This window comes from Cyprinus carpio, chromosome B1 (genome assembly GCF_018340385.1).
Source record: "Cyprinus carpio isolate SPL01 chromosome B1, ASM1834038v1, whole genome shotgun sequence".
In the NCBI taxonomy this organism is placed as follows: Eukaryota; Metazoa; Chordata; class Actinopteri; order Cypriniformes; family Cyprinidae; genus Cyprinus; species Cyprinus carpio.
In genome coordinates, this window is record NC_056597.1 from 30,551,130 (window position 1) to 30,574,165 (window position 23,036).

General features: G+C 36.4%; 2 protein-coding genes across 2 annotated transcripts in view; one reads left to right on the top strand and one right to left on the bottom strand.

The window, feature by feature from the left end:
• The window catches only part of LOC109062409 (NACHT, LRR and PYD domains-containing protein 3-like), a 209,735-nt gene that overhangs the window by 159,847 nt on the left and 26,852 nt on the right, over positions 1-23,036 (bottom strand). The window lies entirely within an intron of this gene.
• Positions 6,201-15,080, top strand: LOC109065485 (deoxynucleoside triphosphate triphosphohydrolase SAMHD1-like). Its single transcript, XM_042717513.1, is given in 16 exon segments — positions 6,201-6,574; positions 6,822-6,892; positions 8,962-9,122; positions 9,368-9,483; positions 9,871-9,942; positions 10,129-10,160; positions 10,261-10,404; positions 10,480-10,580; positions 10,970-11,060; positions 11,063-11,083; positions 11,456-11,547; positions 11,736-11,848; positions 12,087-12,223; positions 14,144-14,236; positions 14,397-14,501; positions 14,718-15,080. Coding segments are annotated over 16 exon segments (1,533 nt in total). The 5' UTR covers positions 6,201-6,546; the 3' UTR covers positions 14,874-15,080.

A 23,036-nucleotide genomic window follows, 5' to 3' on the forward strand; every position in this document is an offset into this window, starting at 1 on the left:
AATCATCACTCAATTAATCACTTAATTATCTCATTAACTTTAACTCTGATTCAGTGTTAATTTAACACTCATATTTTAACACTTTCACACTCTTGAGTGTGGTCTCACATGTACTCCCAGCAGAGTTAATTTCACTCTGGCTTTTTGCTGTGCACCATCGAGAGCATTCTGACTAGCTGCATCACTGTGTGGTATGGCGCCTGCAACGCGTCCTGCCGGAAGACTCTGCAACGCATAATGAGAGCAGCTGAGAAGATCATTGGTGTCTCTCTCCCCTCCCTCCAGGACATTTATGGAACCCGTCTCACTCGCAAAGCCCTCTGCATTACAGGTGATCCCATCCACCCATCACAACTTCTTCAGTCTGCAGCCATCAGAGAGGAGACTGTGGAGTCTCCAGGCCAGGACCAGCAGACTGAAGGACAGCTTCATCCATCAGGCTGTCAGGAAGCTGAACTCGCTCCCGAACTTGCCCCCCCCCCCGTCCCTCTTCTGCCCCAGGCACCACTGAACTATGAACCCCCCAACTATACTATGAACAACACTGTAGTGACGCCACTGACATACGACGCTGCTGACGTGTTTTCTTTGTTATTGGGCACACCAGAAAACACGTCAGCAGCGTCGTACGTCAACAGTCACGGCAGTCGCGTTCACAACAGACCCGAAGAGAAGAAAAAGCAGAATAAAGTCGTAATTTTTGTTATTTTTGGAACAAAATGTATATTCGATGCTTCAACAAATTCTAACGGACCCTCTGATGTCACATGGACTACTTTGATGATGTTTTTATTACCTTTCTGGACATGGACAGTATAAAGTACATACATTGGAGGATCAGAAAGCTCTCGGACTAAATCTAAAATATCTTAAACTGTGTTCCGAAGATTAACGGAGGTCTTACGGGTTTGGAATGACATAAGGGTGAGTCATTAATGACATAATTTTAATTTTTGGCTGAACTAACCCTTTAAAAATGTAAAATGGGTTTCAGTTGAAGGTAACCCAAATTACAAAAAAAACAATGGATTTTTATATTGTCTATATGCAGGTAGAACTGAAACATCTATGTCAAATATGCACAAGAAAGTAATGCAGTTTTTGAAAAGCCATCCACTGTTAGTATTTTGGCAGTCACTATTATTGACTATATGTTCCTATTAGATAGAGAAGAAGTGCTAATATTTTGTCCGAATTATTTGATTTTGAATTGTGTTTGCTGTGTTTTGATAGAGTTAGTATATGTAGAAAAAGGTATTCAGCATTTTGAAATGTAGAGTTTGTATTTATTTAACAAAATGTGGTTTTGAACGGAAAATGAACTATTTGGCTAATTGTGTGATGTAGGTGTGTAGCTGTGTTAAGAGTTTAGAAAAGGTACTTTAAGTATTGGTAAAAGCTTGTTACAAAAAAAAAAAAAAAAAAAAAAAAAAACTTGTAATATTTCCATTAATACACAGCAAAATATCCAGAGTGAAATTAACTCTCCTGGGAGTACATGTGAGACCACACTCAAGAGTGTGAAAGTGTTAAAATAGGAGTGTTAAATTAACACTGAAGCGGAGTTAAAGTTAATGAGATAATTAAGTGATTAACTGAGTGATGATTGACCATTATTGGTGAGACCTGATGTTAACAAGCAGAATCAACAAAGACAAAAATCACATTTTTTTTATGTCACCATTATAGTGGTCAGTGTTTGCTTTAGTTGGGCTCTTGACTCTTACGTTTTTAAAATTAGATTTGGATTGGCTGTTATAACTCAGTTGTTATAGAGAGATGGGCAAAAATAAAAACATGATTATGTGATATTAGTTATGCACTGCAACATGCTTTTTTGATTGTCACCGTCGTTGAGGTTCACAGGTTGATTCTTCATGTTTGCATGTCTAAATGCAAGACTCTTTTGAAAGATTTTTGAACAAACCACTTTTAAGAAATTCAACAGATTGTTTTTAAAATGCTGGTAATCCTATGCTGAAGAATCATTCAGCTGCAATAATCAACAATGTAAATTTAACTCATTATTCAGGAAAAACAATATTTTTTGTTTGCCCGTCTGTTTTATCACTCCATTACAACAGCCAAGCAAAATCCTACTTTAAAACTTCAAGTTAAAATAACCCAACTAAAGCAAACATTGGCCACTATAATGGTGACATTAAAATAGTGATTTTCATCTTTGTTGATTCTGCTCGTTAACATCAGGTCTCGTCAATAATGGTCAATCATCACTCAATTAATCACTTAATTATCTCATTAACTTTAACTCTGATTCAGTGTTAATTTAACACTCCTATTTTAACACTTTCACACTCTTGAGTGTGGTCTCACACGTACTCCCAGCAGAGTTAATTTCACTCTGGATTTTTTGCTGTGTAGCTAATCTAAGTAAAAGTTGTTCATTTCCAGTAAGATGCCCCCATCTGGACACTCATAAAAGAACACAATCAGGAGCACAACAGGAGAGGAGCGTCTCGCTGCAGCCTGCGGTGGACATCCAACCCGGCCCACATCCAAGTGTGACGTCACAGACCACGCCCATGTCAAAATACGTCACATTCTCAATCATTTTGAAACAGGAAGAAACATCGATAAGAAGATAATTTGTATTGTTTGCCAACCGCTAAAAAATAAGCTGTTGTTTGCCGTGTCGGTAAGTAAAAAAAAAAAAATATCTTTGGTCTTTACCGAACGTGTGCGTCATTTGTGTGCATGTGCATAAACAACAGTAAGTATTTTTAATTTCAACTTCACACAGGCACGTTATTGCTAGCAACAAAAATACTTTATATATATATATATATATATATATATATATAATATATATATATATATATAATATATGTGTGGTGTATATATATATATATATATATATATGTGTGTGTGTGTGTGTGTGTGTTTGGGGGTGGGGGGTGAGATGAGTGTTTTTATGTTGGGGGGGTCTACCTATCCACACATGTATGTATATATGTATGTATGTATTCATGGCATGCATGCGTACACACACACACACACAAATACATACATATATACATACATACATGTGTAGATACAGGCACGTGCACAGAGATAGATAGATAGAAGGCACACAACACAAGTCTTACAACATAAAATCAATTATGAATCAATTTGCAATATTTTTATACACTTCCCCCCCACACATAACACTCATCTCACCCACTCAGACACACACACTTCATCCCTCTCACACATATGTACTTACCTGACCCCCCCCCCCCCACATATAACCAAACACACACACAAAAACACACAAACACAAAAAAAAAAAACATTTAGGTCGGACATCTTTAATGATATACTCTGATCACAGTACCCATGCACAGTTACTTGGTTGGGCAACCGCATCATTTCATTATGTCTTGCTGGATAACTCTGTGTATGTCACAAATTATCTTTGTATTCTTCTATATTAACGAAAAGATCACATAATGTTTGTTTGTCATGTTTTACAGCATTCTACACATACTCAGTCCAAGCCTGATGCAGGGCAGTTCTCCCGGGTTAAGGGGTCCCTGCTGCAGTTTCACCAGTAAAGAAAATTACTTGTTACAGTTCACTCGAAGGACCACATAAGCCATGCAGTGGTGCATGGAGGTATGGTGAGAGCATTTCTTTAGATATTGATTGATTTTTGTTGTTTAAAATCATAAATATGTTTATGTTGAATGATGAGGTAAATAATTTTTAGTGGACACATATACCCCCGACACGTATGTATTCTCTATTTTTAACAGGAGCGCCAAGAGGACATAAAGTGGAAGTTTGTAAGGGACATTGGTCCAGCGTGGTACAGAGTCATCGTGGGTTATTCTGTGGGGAGGTGACAGGGCCTGCCGTTCTCCAGATGGACAGTAAAAATCAACAGAATGCCATCAAAAACTACCTGGAGGGAGAATCGGAGGATATATTAAAGCAAGGAATCTCTCTGTGTAGTCTATGTATGTATGTGTGTGTACTGCATGTCAAGAACTGTTTATCTGATCATTCAGCTGCTAGTTCAGCTGCTCAGACTTTATAATATTTGGAGCATACCTTTTGTTAAACACAACCAGTCAAAAGTTTTTGAACAGTGAGATTTTTTTATGTTTTTAAAGAAATATCTTCTGCTCATCAAGCCTGCATTTATTTAATCCGAAGTACAGAAAAAACAGTCCAATTTTTAAATATTTGTATAATATTTTGCTTTTGTAATATATTTTGCTATTTAAAATTAACAATTTTCTATATTTCTATTAAAATGAAATTTATTCCTGTGATTTAAAAGGTGACTTACTCCAGTCACATGATCCTTCAGAAATCATTCTAATATGCTGATTTGATGCTCAAAAAACATTTTATTATTATTATGTTAATACACTGAAGACTGGAGTAATGATGAAGAAAATTCAGCTTTGATCACAGGAATAAACTGCATTTTAAAAATACATTCAAATAGAAAGCAGTTTCTTTTTAAATTGTAAAAATATTTCACATTACCGTTTTTGCTGTGTTTTGGATCAAATAAATGCTGGCTTGCTGAGCAGAAGAGACTTTCAAAAATAAAAAAATCTTACTGTTCAAAAAACTGGTGGTGTATATTATTATTATTATTATTTATTTTATTTTTTTTTTTTTGTAAAATTGTACATGTAATTATTTTTGTAAAATAATAAATATAAAAATACCCATGAAAACAATGGATGCCTTTTTCATTAGTATTGTATTAGTAAAACGAACTACACATGTTTCATATCAAGTTGTGATGAACAAGGCCTGAAGGTCAATGTCATGTTACTTATATAATCTATCAATGCAATCTTTATTCAGCCTAAGTATGTGTAGCCTACTGCATATGGGGAACTGTTGATTCTATCATTCAAATGTTAACACTTTATGATAAGTGGAATTAATCTTTAGAAAATTAAATGACAATTATACCATACCAACTTTTACAATAATTTTGCATACTTTTACAATACCAAAAATCTAATTGTCCCCTTTAAATTTGATGCATTTCAATTTTGCCTTGGGTAGGTCAAAATCGTTTTTTAATAAAAGTGAATTTATCTCATTACATAAATGAACAAGGTAAGGTTTAAAAGTTTTAATTGACAATTAGCCTACTTTAATCAACATAAGCGTTTTAGTAGCTGTTATGATGACAAAATCAGCTCCGTATATTAGACATATTAAATATATATTAGATTTAAGTTGTGCCATTTTAGCCTAGACATCCTTTACAAAAATAAGAAAACGTGTATTAGTAAAACGAAGGACAATATTATCTTATTTAGATCCCATTAACTTCCATAAATTGCTTCAACATACTTCCGGGTTTCCAGGTACGGGGATGGGGAAATCACAAGAGGAGACGTATTTGATATGGGCGTGGCTTTCGTTTATGTCACACTCAGATGTGGGCGTGGCTGTGTCTGGGATGGGCGTGACTTCTGACGTCACACTTGGATGTGGGCGGGGTTGGATGTCCACCGCAGGCTGCAGCGAGCCCTACTTGGGCTCAGCAGAAGTGCACATCGAGGGCGCATAGCGGGCGCAAAGGTGGCATTCGCTAAACAGGAGGGTAACGAGGGAACACATGTGGGGAAAATTACATCAATAATCAGGTAACAAGATGGGTGGGGTCGAGACAATTGACGAGGGCACATGGCACATCTTAACTAAGACAAAAGCCATGTGCTTACACAAAACAAAAACACAAGCACATGGCCAGCAAACCAATCACAAGCCATGTGCTTGAACCAGACACAAACACGCAGCTAAAAAAAAAAAACAAAACAACAATACAAGACAACACTGGAGACCGGAAAACCAAGCTGCGTGCAACAGCACAAGACAAAATATAACAAGAAAGACAACAATACAAGACAACACTGGAGACCACACGCTCCCACAACAAGACAAGCATGGAACGCGAGTGTCCGGTCCCCGACACGAAACCGAACTCAACAAGACAGGAGTGCTGGGATCCAAACACCACGCTCCAACATGAAACAAGGAAACAGGACACGCAGATGAAAGAGCACGGGTCAAGCACACATGAAGCTCACATGAAAACAACAACATGACGTGAGTGTCAGGGCTCTGTCACAAAACCATGAATGACACTAGACTGAAGTGACAGAACCCTGACAGTTATATTACTGATGGTTTTTATATGATCTCTGTGTTTATATTTCATTTTCAAAATCATCAGCCTTTAACAGGCTAACAGATTCATTGTTGTCAACATAACCATAACAAGAAAGAAAGTGAGGTGCAGCTTGACAACCTCTTGGTCAACTGAAACTGCTTTCATTTCCAGTATAACCTGTATCTGCAGTAACAGCTGTTCATTTCCTGTAAGAGCTATGCAAACTCACCAGTCATTCTGACACACCCTCATCATTTAAAGCCCTGATAACATGCTGCAGTGGGCAGAGCCTCTCAATCCATAAAATCACACACAGTTCTACAGATCCTCATTACCATCATCATCATCTCCAACACACAAGAACATCATCAGATACTTGAGAAGAAGAGAAGATGTCTGCATCTGAAGGCACAAAACAAGGTGAGAACTAAAGATGTATAAACAAAATGAAGATATAGCTCTCACTTGATACATTTAAAAATATATATTTTTTTTATTATTATAAAAATATCAGAATACAAATTCAATGGCATGATAATAATTTTCATGTAAATATTTTTTTCTGTTTATTAATTTTGCTACGTATACAGGTTCTTTTATTTTTTTTCAAGCTGAAACAATTCTATATTTCTCTAACAGGTATAAAATTGCTTTTTTTTCTCTGCAGTGAAAAAACAGATGAAAATCGCTGAGAATTTGCATAAATACTCCTTACACTTTTCAAAGGACGTCATGAAGGCAAGTGAAGCATTAAAAGCACAGAAAATCTCCTCTATGGAAAGTTATGTCCTGCTCATGAGTTTTATCATTAACTTACTTTTATAAGCTATTATCAAGACTGCCAGCATTATTTACCACACGTTAACATATTTGTTAATGTTACTCTTTTACTATCTTAAACTTGCAGTTTACACTATGACCTACTCTAAACTACAATGCAAATAATGTTCAAAACCCACATTCACTATGGCACATCACTGCACACACACACACACACATACACACACACACACACACACACACACACACACACACACACACATATATATATATATATATATATTATTTGTTGAGTGCACTCGCTGCAGAGTGAAAGTATGTGATAGAGATCTGCACTTTACAACCAAAAAAACTTAATTACATAAAAAACTTAATTCAATTCCAGAACCTCCAGAAAACATGTGCAGACACTATAAATTATGATCTATCATTTGAATTATATGGTTCCAAGCCAGGTGTAACACTTAATACTTTAAACAGTATACTGTATAGCTATGAAATACACTACACTCATAACAACAAAGGTTTCAAAACAATCTTTCTTAGAGTGAATATTACATTTTTTCCACTCTAACGCGGTCACCAGAGCTGCATCTCTTTAAAGGGTACTTTTCTATACCTTATTTACCCCTAAGGAGAGCATATTAGTTGAGGGCCTGTCTGCAGTGGTGCTGCTGCATGCTGGTATTGCATGTTTGGTGGTTCATTATTGCCCTTTGTATCTCTGTGTTTCTCATTGTTTACATTTCTGGGACAAATTTGATGCATGTGTACTATTTAGACAAATATTTATTACTTTTACACTGAAATATGTTGAATGTTGAAATCGAGAACTGCCCCTTTAAGAATGCCGGCAGTTGAGAGAGCATTTGGTGGAGTAGCACAGTTTCCACATCCGTGATATTTAAGATTATATTCTTGTATCTATTTTATTTATTTTAATTTATTTATAAACCGATATTAAAGGAAGACATTTTAATCAGCAAAACTGAATATGTTATATCATTGGACACGGAGTGAGTCAAGCTGAAATGATACAAAGCTCTGTTACATGTATTTTTCTATTTGACAGTAAATGCCCTGAGAATTGGACATTACAGGATATTCCGCCATGTTTCATGTTCGAAGGGAGTGTATATGTTCCATTCAAAGGGCATTAAAGTTTGTGAGATGTGAATTTAAATTGTGTTTATTTACAGAGGTAGGCTATATTATGTCACACTTCACACTTCTCTAGTAAGTTTCATCTGTGTGTGAAAACTGCAGGCAGTGGTGTAGCACAAATCCGCGAATAAACAGCCATATTGCTGCTAAAAATCACGAGGGTTGCGAGGACTGGAATTGGAGAACTGCTGGTTTAGATTTGAAAGTGAAGTGAGGTGTGCTTTGCATTTAACCCCATCCAAGTGCACACACACACACACACACACACACACACACACACACACACACACACACACACACACACCACACACACACACACACAAACACACACACAACACACACACACACACACACACACACACACACACACACACACACACAACACACACACACACACACACACAGCAGTGGGCAGCCATATTACTGCAGCGGAAGTATTTTCTCTCCATGCTATGAGTGTGCCGAGTGTGCTCTAGCTTTGATGTGCTCCATTTTCCGGGCTGCTCTCTTTAGGGGGCGAGTGTGCTTGTAATACTATGGTGTCAGACTGTTTTCCTTAATCTTCTTTAAGCATAAAGGAGTAACTGTATCTAGTCCACAGTTTCTGTTACATCCAGTTTTTCTGAGCTATTGGATATGCTTTGAGAAATTGAGACGAGTCAGAGTCCAGTATCAGTCTGCTTTACACACTCCATCCCACGCTTGGCGTTGTACTTGGCAGCGAATATATTGGTCAGCATCTCAAAACAACATCTTTAGGTCTTCCATGTAACTACTATCTTATCCCAGTTGTTTAAGTTATATTTAGTCTGCTGGTGAAAATGATTAATACACCTAGCAAACAGATGTCTTTTGTCTTGTAGATCTTCAATGACCCCATTCATGGACACATGGAGCTGCACCCCCTGCTGGTGAAGATCATCGACACTCCTCAGTTTCAGAGACTCAGACACATCAAACAGCTGGGAGGGATATACCTGGTGTATCCCGGCGCTTCTCACAATCGCTTTGAACACTCTCTTGGGTGAGATATTATTATATTCAAAGGTTTATTAAATTCAATTCAGATGAGAACTGATCTGAACTGAGCCTTCAATACTGTGAAATTGTGGAAAGCTGGTTGTAAACATTCAATCGACGCTTTATATCTTTTGTTTCATTTATTGATTGATTGACTATTTTAAAAATATTATTGTATTGTATAATCACTCAGTCTGCTCAGTAAAAATGCTAGATTCAGTAAGCTAATATCTTGTTTGTGTGTGTTAGCGTGGCATATTTAGCAGGTTGTCTGGTGAAGATCCTTCATGACAATCAGCCTGAGCTCAACATTACCAAACATGATTTCCTGTGTGTTCAGATCGCTGGTCTGTGTCACGACTTGGGTGAGTAGTGCTAACGCTTATGGAAAATTATACAGCTACAAATTAAAAAAAAAAAAAAAAACCCCACAACGAGAAAAACCGTTAATAGGCAATACTGGTATCTTTATCTCATATTTGTGTTGATTTGATACTTTTGTTTGAAGTGCTGTTAATTTATTTATTTATTTATTTATTTATTTATTTGTGTTGATAAAAGTTATTTCAAAAGGAATGGGTCATATAGATTAAAATCATAAGGAGAAGTAACATCATATCTTTATAACATTTAATATATTTGATTTTTTCCCCTGTGATATTTTCAATTCTACACAAAAATAATGTTTATTATTATTATTATTATTATTATTATTATTATTATTTCTTATTAACCCTTTTTTCTTTTTTTAGGTCATGGTCCAATTTCTCATTCATTTGATGGTCGGGTTATTCCTAAAGCCAAAAAAATTAAAAGATCCAAAGGTAAGTGCTTGTGTAAAAATGAAATCTAATCAGAAAGATCTGTGAACATGCAAGTGTCGTACTTGTGTCATCGTTATATTTGGACAACTCAAGCTATTTGTTGGGACAGTGTATATGTGATTACACTGAACCTGAAATATAGTTGGCTAATGTAGATATGATTGAGAGTTCATTCTTTTTTCTTAGGCTTGCCTGATGACATTCCTGAAAAGTGGAAGGTGAGCAATTTTAGGGCCTGCAACAACTGATTGATAACATAGAAAATTGAAAATAATCAACAGTTTCATAATCACTTACATTCACTCTTCTTATCAACAGCATGAGCAGATGTCAATTCTGATGTTCGATGACATTGTGAAGAGTCTGAAGGCTGAGAATGAAGACGTGTTGAAAGAACATGGACTGGATGATAAAGACGTCACCTTCATTAAAGAGTTAATCGAAGGAGCAACAACTTCAGAGGTACATATTGATGTGGTTAATTAACTCATCGACTTACAGTCTGTAGTGGAAAATGTTAAAGTGATTATTTTTCAGTGGACATACAAGGGCAGAGATGAAGACAAATCCTTCCTGTATGAGATCGTGGCAAATAAACAGAATGGCATCGATGTGGACAAATGGGACTATTTTGCACGGTAGATATACATGCTTTCTTAACAAACATATATATATATATATTATGTGTCTAAAATGTATGTTAATATGTTTAACCTAATTTAATTATATACGTCCCATGCCTCTAAATGACATGCTTCCTTGAGTATCAAGACAATGACAAGTCAATGAACTGAATTTAACAACTACTTTTCAGCTAAAACATTTTTTTAATTATTATTATTATTTTTTTTTTCTAATTTCACAGAGGAGCTGAAACAAAACATGTATTAATATTATTATTTTATATGTGACAACTTTAATTCAGCCGTGTCTTGTTCATTTTTTAGTGTGACAAAATTATCCATCAACAAGCTGGTTTAAAGATCATCCTCTCATTTATGACCCATATTTAATGTTTATTTGACAGAGACTGTCATCACCTGGGCATCCGAAACAGTTTTGACCATCAGCGTCTGCTGAAGTTTGCTCGAGTCTGTGAAGTGAACGGAAGAAATCAATCTGCATCTGCTTCAGAGACAAGGTGCCTGATTCAATCATCACACACACAAAAATAACAAAGTATTGGTAAATGAAACATTTACAAACATTATAATCATTATAGTGGCATTCATTATAAAACAATATTTAGGCTATTACAAACTTCACAGCTATTTTTACTTCACTCCAGGTTATCTTTCGTGTGTGAATATCCAGGTAAAACAGCATTTTCACATGTGCACGTTTGGAAAAACACCAATGTTACGCTGATCAACAGCCCAACAGTCAATTTAAAGCGACCCATGGAACTTTTCAATGTGCGCTTTGCCCATGTTTTGTATGACGTAAATGTGAGATTTAATGTGAGCACTGCATTATGGGATCTCTGAAACACTGATGTTTGTGTGTCTAACAGGAGGCTGATAATGTTTATGACATGTTTCGCACTCGATACACTCTCCATCGCCAGGCCTATCAGCACAAGATGGGCTACATCATTGACACCATGTGAGTTTCTCTGAGCATGAAGAGGATGTGGATATAAAACACACACCTGCAGATACCAAACAGCAGTGAATGTCATATCTGTGCTGCCATGATATTAAAATGCTGCATCACCAGTTCTTCTTTTAGGAAGATTATACAGATTCATCTTTGTGCCTGTGCACAAACTCAGATGTTTTTCTCTGTGTTAGGTTTGCAGAAGCACTCATACGAGCTGATCGTGATCTTCATGAAGGAAAACCTGAAGATATGCTGAAGATTTCTGAAGCCATAAAGACAGCAGAGGACTACAGCAAACTCACAGGTCAGCTGAAAGATGCGCTGAAGGTGAAATATATCATATATGGTACATTTTCCCTATAGTGCATCTTCCATACTCAGTTAAACATTCTGTTTTTGGGGATTCATGGTGATGTGTCTCAAAACATAGTATATGTAAAATAATATATTTTTATTATTAAAATAATGATTTTTATTATTTACATATGAGATGATTTGGGGAAACCCTAGTTCTAGTAATGACTCTTCTGTTCTTCTGTCAGATGAGATCTTTAAGCAGATATCGTCCTCCACTGCTGATAATCTGAAGGAAGCTCGAGACATACTGAACAAGATCGTAAGAAGAAAACTGCCAAAGTTTGTTGGAGAAGCTCGACTGACTGAGAACAGCATGTCAAAGGTAACTGAAAAACACTGGTTTAGTGTTTGACTGATATGACCAATATTCAAAAAACATGCCTTACCATGTGTTTAAATAATTACACTCTAAAAAATGCTGGGTTAAATATAACCCAGTGCTGGGTTAAAAAGGGACCAACCCAGCGGTTGGGTTGTTTTGACCCAGCGGTTGGGTAGTCCAGGGGTCAGAAAGTAAAAGTCCTGCCATATTTTTGCTCCATCCATGAACTCAGCAGCTTATTTCACCAGAGGAGGAACCAAGTCATTCCTTTCAAGTCACAAACAAGTCTCAAGTCAAATCCCAAGTCCTCAAAGAGTTAAAGTTAATGAGATAAATAAGTGATTAATTAAATGATGATTGTGCATTAATGATGAACACATGCTGTTATTGGAAATTACAGAGGATCAGATGTTGATGTTTTTTTGGTTAAAATGATGCCACCATCATGGAGATCAGTGTTTGCTTTAGTTGAGCTCTTGACCCTTGACTTGCTGCACTAGATCTCTCTCTCTGTAGAAATGCATGTGGTGTTTTTACAATGTTGAGATATTTGCTGTTTATATGTGATGAAACAAGCCTCATGAAATGGCCTGATTTCATTTAAAATAACTTGCTTCCATTTAAATATTCAGGTTTTGCATTAAGAACTATGTGAAACTACAGAACACTGTTGTTCTAAAATATACAGTGAATTAATAACAAAAAAAAGTGTGTGTGTGTGTGTGTGTGTGTGTGTGTGTGTGTGTGTGTGTGTGTGTGTGTGTGTGTGTGTGTGTGTGTGTGTGTGTGTGTGTGTGTGTGTGTGTGTGTATAATACAAAAAAAAAAAAAACACTACTATACTATTTAGACACAGAGAGACATCAAGAACCAGTATACCAATCTCAACAATGGTGACAATCAACAAAATGCTTCATGATGCAATGCATGCTTGGTAACACCATAGTAAAAACTCCCATCATGCACTGCAGTATGAAAAATTATTGTCACCACTGTTGAGGATAGTATGATAAATGTTCATGGCTAAATTCCTGAGCTGATATAGTTTTTTTTTTTTTTTTATTCAATATTGACACATTAAGGTGGCATTTGTTTAATAGCTTTTTTTTTTTGTAGTTATACAGTACCTGAACAATAAACCAAAGAGAAAGACCGCTTTACGATGTTTATTTACCATGAGTTTTTAGCAGAAACCACAAGTTACTCTGCTACTTCAAGCTTTTCGTTCAGCAATGCACAAATGTTTGCTGTGAAAACAATATTGCAATTGCTTAGAAACCAACTACTTTGAATTATTAAAAGGGTCAAGAGACTAATTAAAGCAAACCTTGACCACAGTTATGGTGGCATCTTGTGTGCTTTAAAAAAAAAAAAAAAAAAATCTGTATATTCCATCTAAGGCTGTGGCAGTAGTCAGTTGTAGTTTTTGTGTTTCACTTTTCTTCAGTGATGTTGATTGTTAACAGCAGCTGTTCATCACTAATGTGCAATCATCATTTAATTAATCACTTTATTATCTCATTAACTTTAACTCTTTGAGGACTTGGGATCTGACTCGAGACTCGTTTGTGATGTGAAAGGAATGACTTGGTTCTCCTCTGGTTAAAACAGCTTGCTGAGTTCATGGGTGGAATAAACATATGGCAGGACTTTTACTTTCTGACCCCTGGACTTTATACCTCTGCCAACTGCCTGGGTCAAAACAACCCAACTGTTGGGTTGGTCCCTTTTTAACCCAGCGTTGGGTTATATTTAACCCAGCATTTTTTAGAGTGTACAGTTCAGAAAATGAACATAAAATTACAAGGAGTTAGTCCAAATATCATAACAATCATGATCTTTTAAACTCTGGTGGGCAAAACTCCATCTTTTGCACTGAGTCACAAACACAAGCCAGTAACTGCTGACTCTCTCAAATCAGGAAGAGCTGACAGAAACATGGAAGGCAGCTGTACACAAGTATGAACCTGCAGACCCGACTGTTTCTCTGAGTGCTGATGATTTCTCCATTTATGTAAGTTATGTTGAATACAAGGGCTGATTTGCAAACTTAAACTAGATTACAGGAGTTTAGATGCAGGTTTTTGCACTGAAATAAGGTGCTGAGCTGTTTACTGAATTCACCCCTTCATCTCTGTCTTATGTCCTCATACAATATTTCATCTCTTACTCAGGTGGTTGATCTGGATCACGGCATGAAGGACAAAAACCCCATTGAAAAGGTCTATTTCTACAGCAAGAGGAAACCCAATGAAGCTTCTCCCATTAAAGATTATCAGGTACCATCGCATTTAAACCATTATATTTCAAATCATTCTTTATCATGATTAAAATGATTTGATAAAATAGGTATGATAAATTTCATACTAAAGTACGTTTTGTAAACAATGCTGGAGCTTAAATCAATGCAGGCTATTGTTTGAATGCTGGATTGAAGTTTGTCGTGGAGCACCTTTACTCCTCACAATAGAAACTCGTTTGTCTTGTTCTGTCAGCTCTCCAGTTTCCTGCCGCAGAGGTTTAATGAAGAGCTGGTCAGAGTTTACTAAAAAAATACTACTGATGGGAACAAAGAGGAGCTGAAGAAGAAAGTGGAGGAGGCTGAGAAGTGCTTTCAGGACTGGTGTAAATCCAAATTTGGATGCCATTAATGTGCATATGGTTTTTAATATATTATATTTAAGGTTGTGGCTGCACAATCAGTACATGTGTCTGTACTTTCACTGATTGTTTAATGAATAAACTACAGGGGCAGTTTATATAAACCTCTTCCACATTCATGTTACTAAACAAACATGCAGACAGAGAATTATAAATAAATTACAGGAGTAGTATTGATAGTATGAGATTTGCAAATGAATTAAAGCACACTTTTGTTCTATAAGTGAAAGACTTGTCACTGTAAGTCATAAAGAGTGACCAGCAGAGGTCTCTGTTCTCATAATCTGGGCTTTTTTATTTTTGGTAAAGGTTTTCCTGAGTCACTTTGCACCTGTGTTTATAACTCTTTGTCTGATATTAAATGATTTTAAAAATTGAATCAGTCATGCAATAATTTTAAGCAAGAAAATATACTGCAATTTTTACAAAGTGTAAGCAGCTCTCTCTAATTGCTCATTAAGTGAAAAGATTTTAACAAATGCAATCAAAGTTTAAAGAGACTGAAAATACAACTTGTGCTGATTGTAGACAACACAAAATGTCACTGATGTCCACTGATGCTAGTGTTTTTAGAGCTTGTTTTTCCAATGTTTGTGTTAAATCTTATGATTGACCATTTTAAAATTAAATTTCCATGCATGTAAATGACACATTTAACTACAAATACAGATTGAGCTGTAGATACTGTAAATTTTGTATAAAATAGTGAATAAAAACCTGTGTGATGTTTCCTGAAACAGAAAGTGACACCGTGGCCTCGTTCTCACAAAATCACAACAACTGCATTTAGATCTGGAAGGAAACTGATTGTTCTGTGCAAAATGAGTCTCTCATGAAATGATACATTCATAAAGCAGTTTACCATTCGAGACTATTGAAATCACAAACAGTTCAGCTGTATGAAGACGATCATCTCTGCAGCACAAGATCAAGATGAAACATGCATCATTCAGTTTCTCCAAAGACATTACATCTGCCACATAATGTAGGTACCTCAACAGAAAATAAAACAGCATATGAAATATTCACAAGTGCTCCTGTAAATCACAAGCACACACACTGAAGATTATTATGTTGGGTATTTGGCTTCAGATTGCAGGAAATCCATATAAAATGTGCTTGATAAAGAATAAAGTGCACAATCTAATAATAATTTCTAAAAAACAATAATGTAAAACAGCATTTAAGACAAGTTTCTAAGTAACGATGTCATTGAATTCTGAAGACTGGAGCAGATGCGTGACATGAGAGAAAGTATGGAGGTTAAATTTGTCCATCAGCTCAAGTTTTTATTTTGCATGTATAATCATACATGTCCATCAAGCAACACCAATACAAACACCCGTCATTCATCCAACATTTGATTAATAAATTAAATATTTGCATTGCATGCTATCAGATGTTTGACTGTCAAAACTTTGCTCAGGAGGTCACTATATGGAAATGTATGGACATGATGAAATCACAGGCAAACACTGAGCTTCAGGTTTAGGGCAGGAGAGGAAAGTGCTACAGGACAAGATACAGTATATTTGAATTAATGTCCGTCTTTCCTGATGTGTGGCACTTTATCTCCATCTCTCCACCGTGTCTTTGTTCTCGCTTTCAGTTCTGAACTCAAAACAGCTTTGATAAGCAATCAGTACACTGAACCATTCTTACATTTGAAGATATAAAGGTGTGTGTGATATTCCAGTGTCTGTATGTCCTACAGACCGATCTTGAATCTCCCTTTTCTGTCGAAGATACTAGAAAAGGTAGTTTCCTCACAATTAAATTCCTTCTTAAAGAAAAATGGTATCTGTGAGGATTTCCAGTCAGGATTTAGACCATATCATAGTACTGAGACTGCTCTCCTTAGAGTTACAAATGACCTGCTCTTATCATCTGATCGTGGTTGTATCTCTCTATTAGTGCTATTGGATCTTAGTGCTGTGTTAGACACTATTGACCACACTATTCTTTCTTTGCATAGACTAGAACACTTTGTTGGCATTAATGTAAGTGCATTAGCATGGTTTAAATCGTACTTATATGACCGCCATCAATTCGTAGCAGTGAATTAAGAGGTATCATATAGATCACAAGTGCAGTATGGAGTACCTCAAGGCTCTCAGTACTAGGGCCGTTACTCTTCACGCTTTACATGTTACCCTTGGGAGATATCATCAGGAAACACGGTGTTAGCTTTCACTGTTATGCTGATGATACTCAGCTCTATATTTCTTCGCGGCCCGGCGCGAAACATACCAATTTGAAAAACTAACGGAATGCATAGTCGATATAAAAAAACTGGATGACGAGTAATTTCTTCCTGTCAAAAGGTATAAAGGTATAATATCAGACTCTTTGTCTGATATTAAATGATTGTAAAAATTGAATCAATCATGCAATAATCTTAAGCATCAGTTTCTGATGAAATCTAAATTTAAGTTTGCTTTGCATTTGTTGGTTTAAGGCACAAAATTATGTGTCTAGATGAATTCTGGAAGAAATTACTGGAACTGCCTTTTATACAGCCATTAACACATTTATGTGAGATAAAAGTCATAATTATAAAAAAAAAAGAAAATCATCTTAATACAGCACAGCTTTTCAAACTGAACTGAACAGCAGTTGCCTAAAAAAAAAAATTATATAAAAAGTTGAAATTGTGAGATAAATCATAATTACAGTATGAGATAAAAGTTGAAATTATATGTCTGTATGTTACAGTTGTGACATAAAAAGTCAATTAACATAAAACATTATTATTTAAATTTATGTAATTCTTAATAAGATCTTCTGTAGACGTCTGACAGAAATCAAGTAAATCTGGTTAGTGTCTTTTATCTTCAGCTGAATTCAGCTAAGGCTGTGGCTGGAAGTCACTTGTAGTTCTTGTGTTTCTCCTTGTCTTGTCTCTTTCTTTCAGTAAATATGTTACTTCAGGGGATGGTCTTTGACTGTTATTGCCATTAATGGTAAACATTTGGTGGCCTTTGACTTTTTTTAAAAAGTGATGGAAACTCATTTTGGAGGCAGTGTCTTCATCATTTATAAGAGTTTTGAGAGACTGATTGAATTTATATTTAATTAATTAATTTATTTATTTATTGAAGAAAAAAAAAAAGTAGAAGGAAAAAAGGAGTTTGCCAAAAAAGTAAAGATCCAAAATAGATAGACATGCAGACAGAGAAGGATGTAGTTCCATGAGGGTGAGCAAATGATGAATTTTCATTTTTGGGTGGACTATCTGTTTATCTATCTAAGTGTAGTACACTTTAGTACAGACATGAAATACAATAATATATTGTTAAGCGTACATATAATCTGCTGTAGAATACAGATATAGTGACCTGCTGGACTTCTAGGGTATTATAGCTAAATTTAATTTCAAATAAAATTCATCTTAATCCAGCACAGCTGCAGATCAGCTCAGACAATGCAACAGCAGCTTTTCAAACTGAACTGAACAACAGTTGCGAGCAGCTGCAATTCTCTTTTAAATACATTTTATTTTTTAGTTATTGTTTACTTTAAAAAATAAAAAATAAATAGCTCGGTGTGAAGGACACTCGCGCTCCCTTTAGCGGCGCATACAATCACCACACTTATCTCGTCACATCTTAAAGAAACAAGAACACCCCGTAGCAGCGCGCAGAACCAGAAGAACCTCCAGCGACACTGCGCTAAAGCGGTCATCGGATGCACGTTTTCTACAAGTTGATATGACAGCCCAGCAACAGCCAAAGGGAAGCAGAAACACTGGCAGCCCCCAGAAACCAAGAGACATCTCAGAAAAACACTACAGCTACAACCCCAGCTGAGAAACAGCCAGTGAAAACAGAGGCTGACAGAATTGACATTCTCATGGACTCCAATGGGAAAGTTTCCTACAAGGAGAAAGACTGTTTCCAGGCCGTAAAACAACAAAACTCTGGTGCCCCAAAACAGGTGATGCCCTCCGAATAATTTCTGACTCCAGCTTTGGCACACCATCACATATCATCATACACACAGGCACCAATGACCTGAGAAGGGAAACAGGAGAGATGGGCAGCTGATCTGCAGAGTAGCAGAGAAGGCTACAGAGACCTACCCCAACACAAAGATCACAAGCTCTACCCTCCTACCCCACAGAGACATCCACCAAGACACCATTCAGAGAGTCCACGCTGACATCTCCAATGGATGTGCTCGGCTGCCCCAATGTGCACCTGGCTCATCACCCCTCCATCACAATCAGAGACCCTGTACAACCATGTACACATAAAGAAGGACAAAGTCAGTGTGTTTGCAAAAACACTGAAAGACACAGAGTGGGGCAGACAAACCACCTCTATACCCCTGAAAACAACACAGCTGCCATCCTACAGAACACAAATCCAGACACCCAGCAGAAACCTACAGTCCCATCACAGAGAAAGACCATCACTGGCTGCACAATACCAGGGACCCCCACACCATGCTAAAATCCACATCAGAACACCCAATGCACCAGCACCACACCAACACAGACCTACACCAGTCCATTAGCAGAAACCCCAGTCCTTCTGCACCAGATCACCATCTAAGACCCCCGACCACCACAAAAACATCACTCCAGACAGAGGAGCAACACTAGGAAGAGCCCACCAGCAGCAGCAGCAAACCAGCCTTCGGCACAGAGCAGCAGCACACTCTCCTCTGAGACACAGCAGCTGTGCTGTTACAGTTTTTATAACTGCTTACACACATTTTCAAAACTTTGATCTTTTTTTATTTTCAAAACTTTACACACAAATCCAAGAATTGTACACACAAAATGCAAAAATACCTCTCATCTCTTGCAAAATGAAGCACTGCATTCAAATTATCACAAACACATCTCAAAAGCAAACCATTTGCAAAAACCTTGCCATAATATTAATTACATATTAAAAATTGAAAACTGAGTCAAAGGCCAAGAATTAGTGTATGGTATGCAGATTTGGTGTGTGGTCTTGGTGTTTGAGTACTTCTGCTGTTTGAGTGTCAGCTTTCAGAAATTGTCTAATAAATAAAGATACTGAAAACAAGCAGTTGAAAAAAAAACTTGAGTTACATCATCAGATTACAAGTAACTAGTAAAGTAACACATTACTTTTTTAAAATTTACAGTGACATATTTGAGTTACTTTTCAAATAAGTAATGCAAGTTATTTTTGTTTTTCCATTTGATACCAGTTGTCCTGTTCCAGTGTTGAGAAAAATCTGCAGTAAATGCAGAGGTGTTGTGTGCAGTGTGTAAATACAATGGTTACTGGAGTTCTAGACTAAACACGAACATGTATTTTAACTCATCTCACTTTCACAAAAACTGATTCTGGTATTCCTCAAAATGAATAAAAACTGAAAGCGCAAACTCAGAATATAAAACAACAAACCCACAATAATTAAATATGTTAATAACTGAATTTACATTTCCTTCAGCCCGAGGCTTATTCATTTCCACTTTTATGGGCTTTTTACATATGGCAAAAAATATAACTTTTTCATATTAAAAACACAAGACGAGACCAGTCCAGATGAGAAATGAAACATAAAAGTAACTAAGAAATGCAAATAGTACTTTTTTAGGGAGTAACCTCATTATTGTAATGCAATACTTTTAAAAGCACGTTTTCCCAACACTGCTAAAAAAACCACAGTATGACTGATAAACTTAACAACATAACAACAAAACATAACAACCACAAATGTGATTTAATAAGGAAAATAAAACTTAATGCTGATATTCAGTGCTCTGTTTCCTGAAAAACTACTACTACTCTTATTTACCAGCATTCATTTCCTCATCTAACTCTCCTAAAGAATCACTAACAATGACTGCATTGATGAACTCTCTGAAAACATCCTCCACAAACAGAGATGGTCTATATACTCTCTACTATTTTTTCCCACCCATAAGAACAAACATTGCTTCCATTAGTGAAAACACATTGTGCTATAAGGCTTACAAAAGAAAAGCAAACGCACATAAACCTGAATGGGTGTCTGTAAGAGATATAGAGACAAAAAGAACAACCAAGACAGCTGAGATACCAGACATATGTCATTAACAAATGACATTATTAGACAAAAACTATTTGCAAAATAACGTCAGTGGATATAACAACAAAATATTTAAGATCTTTGTATTGCATTGTATGTTTGAACCCACATACAAATTGCCCCCCCCAGTGACTCTGTTGATTGATTGCCAATAAGTATAAATATCTTATAAGTACTACTTACAAAGAAAAATATACTGCAAATTTTTACATAGTGTAAGCCAGCTCGCTCTAATTGTACTCTTAAGTGAAAAAGATTTTAAACAATGCACCAAACCCCCCCACCCCCCCCCCCTTTTACCAAGCTTAAAAGCGCGTGACTGGAGAGCAATTCCACCTTGTGCTGCCTGTAGACAACACACCACTGTCACGTGGAGGTCCGTACACACTCAACACACACTGCTAAACCCAGCACTCAGCGCTTATTAAACCGGTGACCGCAGAAGTAACACTTGCACAGTAACTCAAACGTTTGAGTAGTAACAGATGCCTTTACTTAAACCCTGTAAGTTTTGAAAACTTTTGCAAGTATTGTCATCAAGTGATTAATTACGTGCTGATTGAGCTTTAGTGATGAACAGCTGCTGTTAACCACCACGGCATCACCAGCTCCACTTATCCGTAACCAGACTGGACTGTATTTCTGTCCGACGTCTACAGAAGATCTGATTGCGAATTAACCTAAGGTTTAGATGTTGATTTATTGTTTCATTTGAAGTAACCATGTTAGAGGATCAGTGTTTGCTTTAGTTGGCCTGACCCTCCCTGACTTCTGTCTTAGTTTCTTTTATTTGGGGCGTTGTAACCATGTGTTTTTGAAACAATGTTTGTTATACCCACAAAAAAACCCAGAGAAAATATGATCAGCTATTGGTTGTTATACAGCATATTTGGTATGATAATCATCAATTATGGAGTGTTCACAGCCCGAAATCTTAAAATCTACTAAATAGGTGGTTGTCTATAGTTATTCAGTGATTACAATGAAAGCCATTCAAATCGTCAGTGGTTCTTTCATAATCAGTTAATAAAAAGACTTTGTCCGCCAAACAGTTTTGTTTTCTATTGGTGTTATAAGTCACCACACAGACATCAATACTCAGAATATGAACCTCACACAATGGTACGAAAAAAAAAAAAAAACATGCTGCAATGCATGCTGGGTACTATTGTAGTACAAAACCCATCCATGGCTCCCAGCCTACTCTGCTGCATTGTTTTTTTTTTTTTTTTATGGTCCCCATTGTTGATGGTTCATATGCTTGATTATTTTGATGTCTGTGTGTGGACTAAGTGACACCACAGAAAAACAAAACTGTTTGGAAAGTTCTTTATATTAACTGATTATCACAGAACCACTGGCTCTTAGGAATCACTTTACCTGTAATCAATCCACCAAATACACAACACCTGTTTTTCAGCATCAAAGATTAAACTCCAAAACAGTTCAATAATCAATGATTATCATCACTTTAATAGACAGTATAACAACCCCAACATCTAGGTAAAAGTAGGTTAGAAAATAAAAAATGCTAACCTGAATAAGTTTGCTTTTGGATAAAGCAGCAGCTCTCAAGAAATGTGTGATGTGGTGGCCGCCAACACACTGCTATATTTTCTCTGGGCTTTGGAGTTACCACAATTGGATTTACGACAGCCAGAGAAAAAAACTAAAGACAGAAATCAAGGGCAAGAGGCCGGCCAACCATAAAGCAAACACGGATCTCCTAACATGGGTTACTTCAAATGAAACAATAAATCAACAGCTAAACTTATTTAATTCTCAATAAGATATTCTGTAGACGTCTGGACGAATAAAGCAGTCTGTTTTATTAATAAGTGGAGCTGGTGTGCTGTTTTGTGGGGGTGTTAATCAGCTCTTGAGAGCTTTAATGATTTATTTCAGTTTATTTATCTAAGTGCTGTGTGTTCTGAAGTCAGTTGTAGTTCTTGTGTTTCTCTTTCTTCAGTAATTCTGTTTGTTAACAGCAGGTGTTCATCACTAATTCACAATTATCACTCAATTAATCACTTAATTATTTAATTGCAATGTATATCTTCTTTCAGTGAACTCAACTGAATTAAGTTCAGAGTACTCAA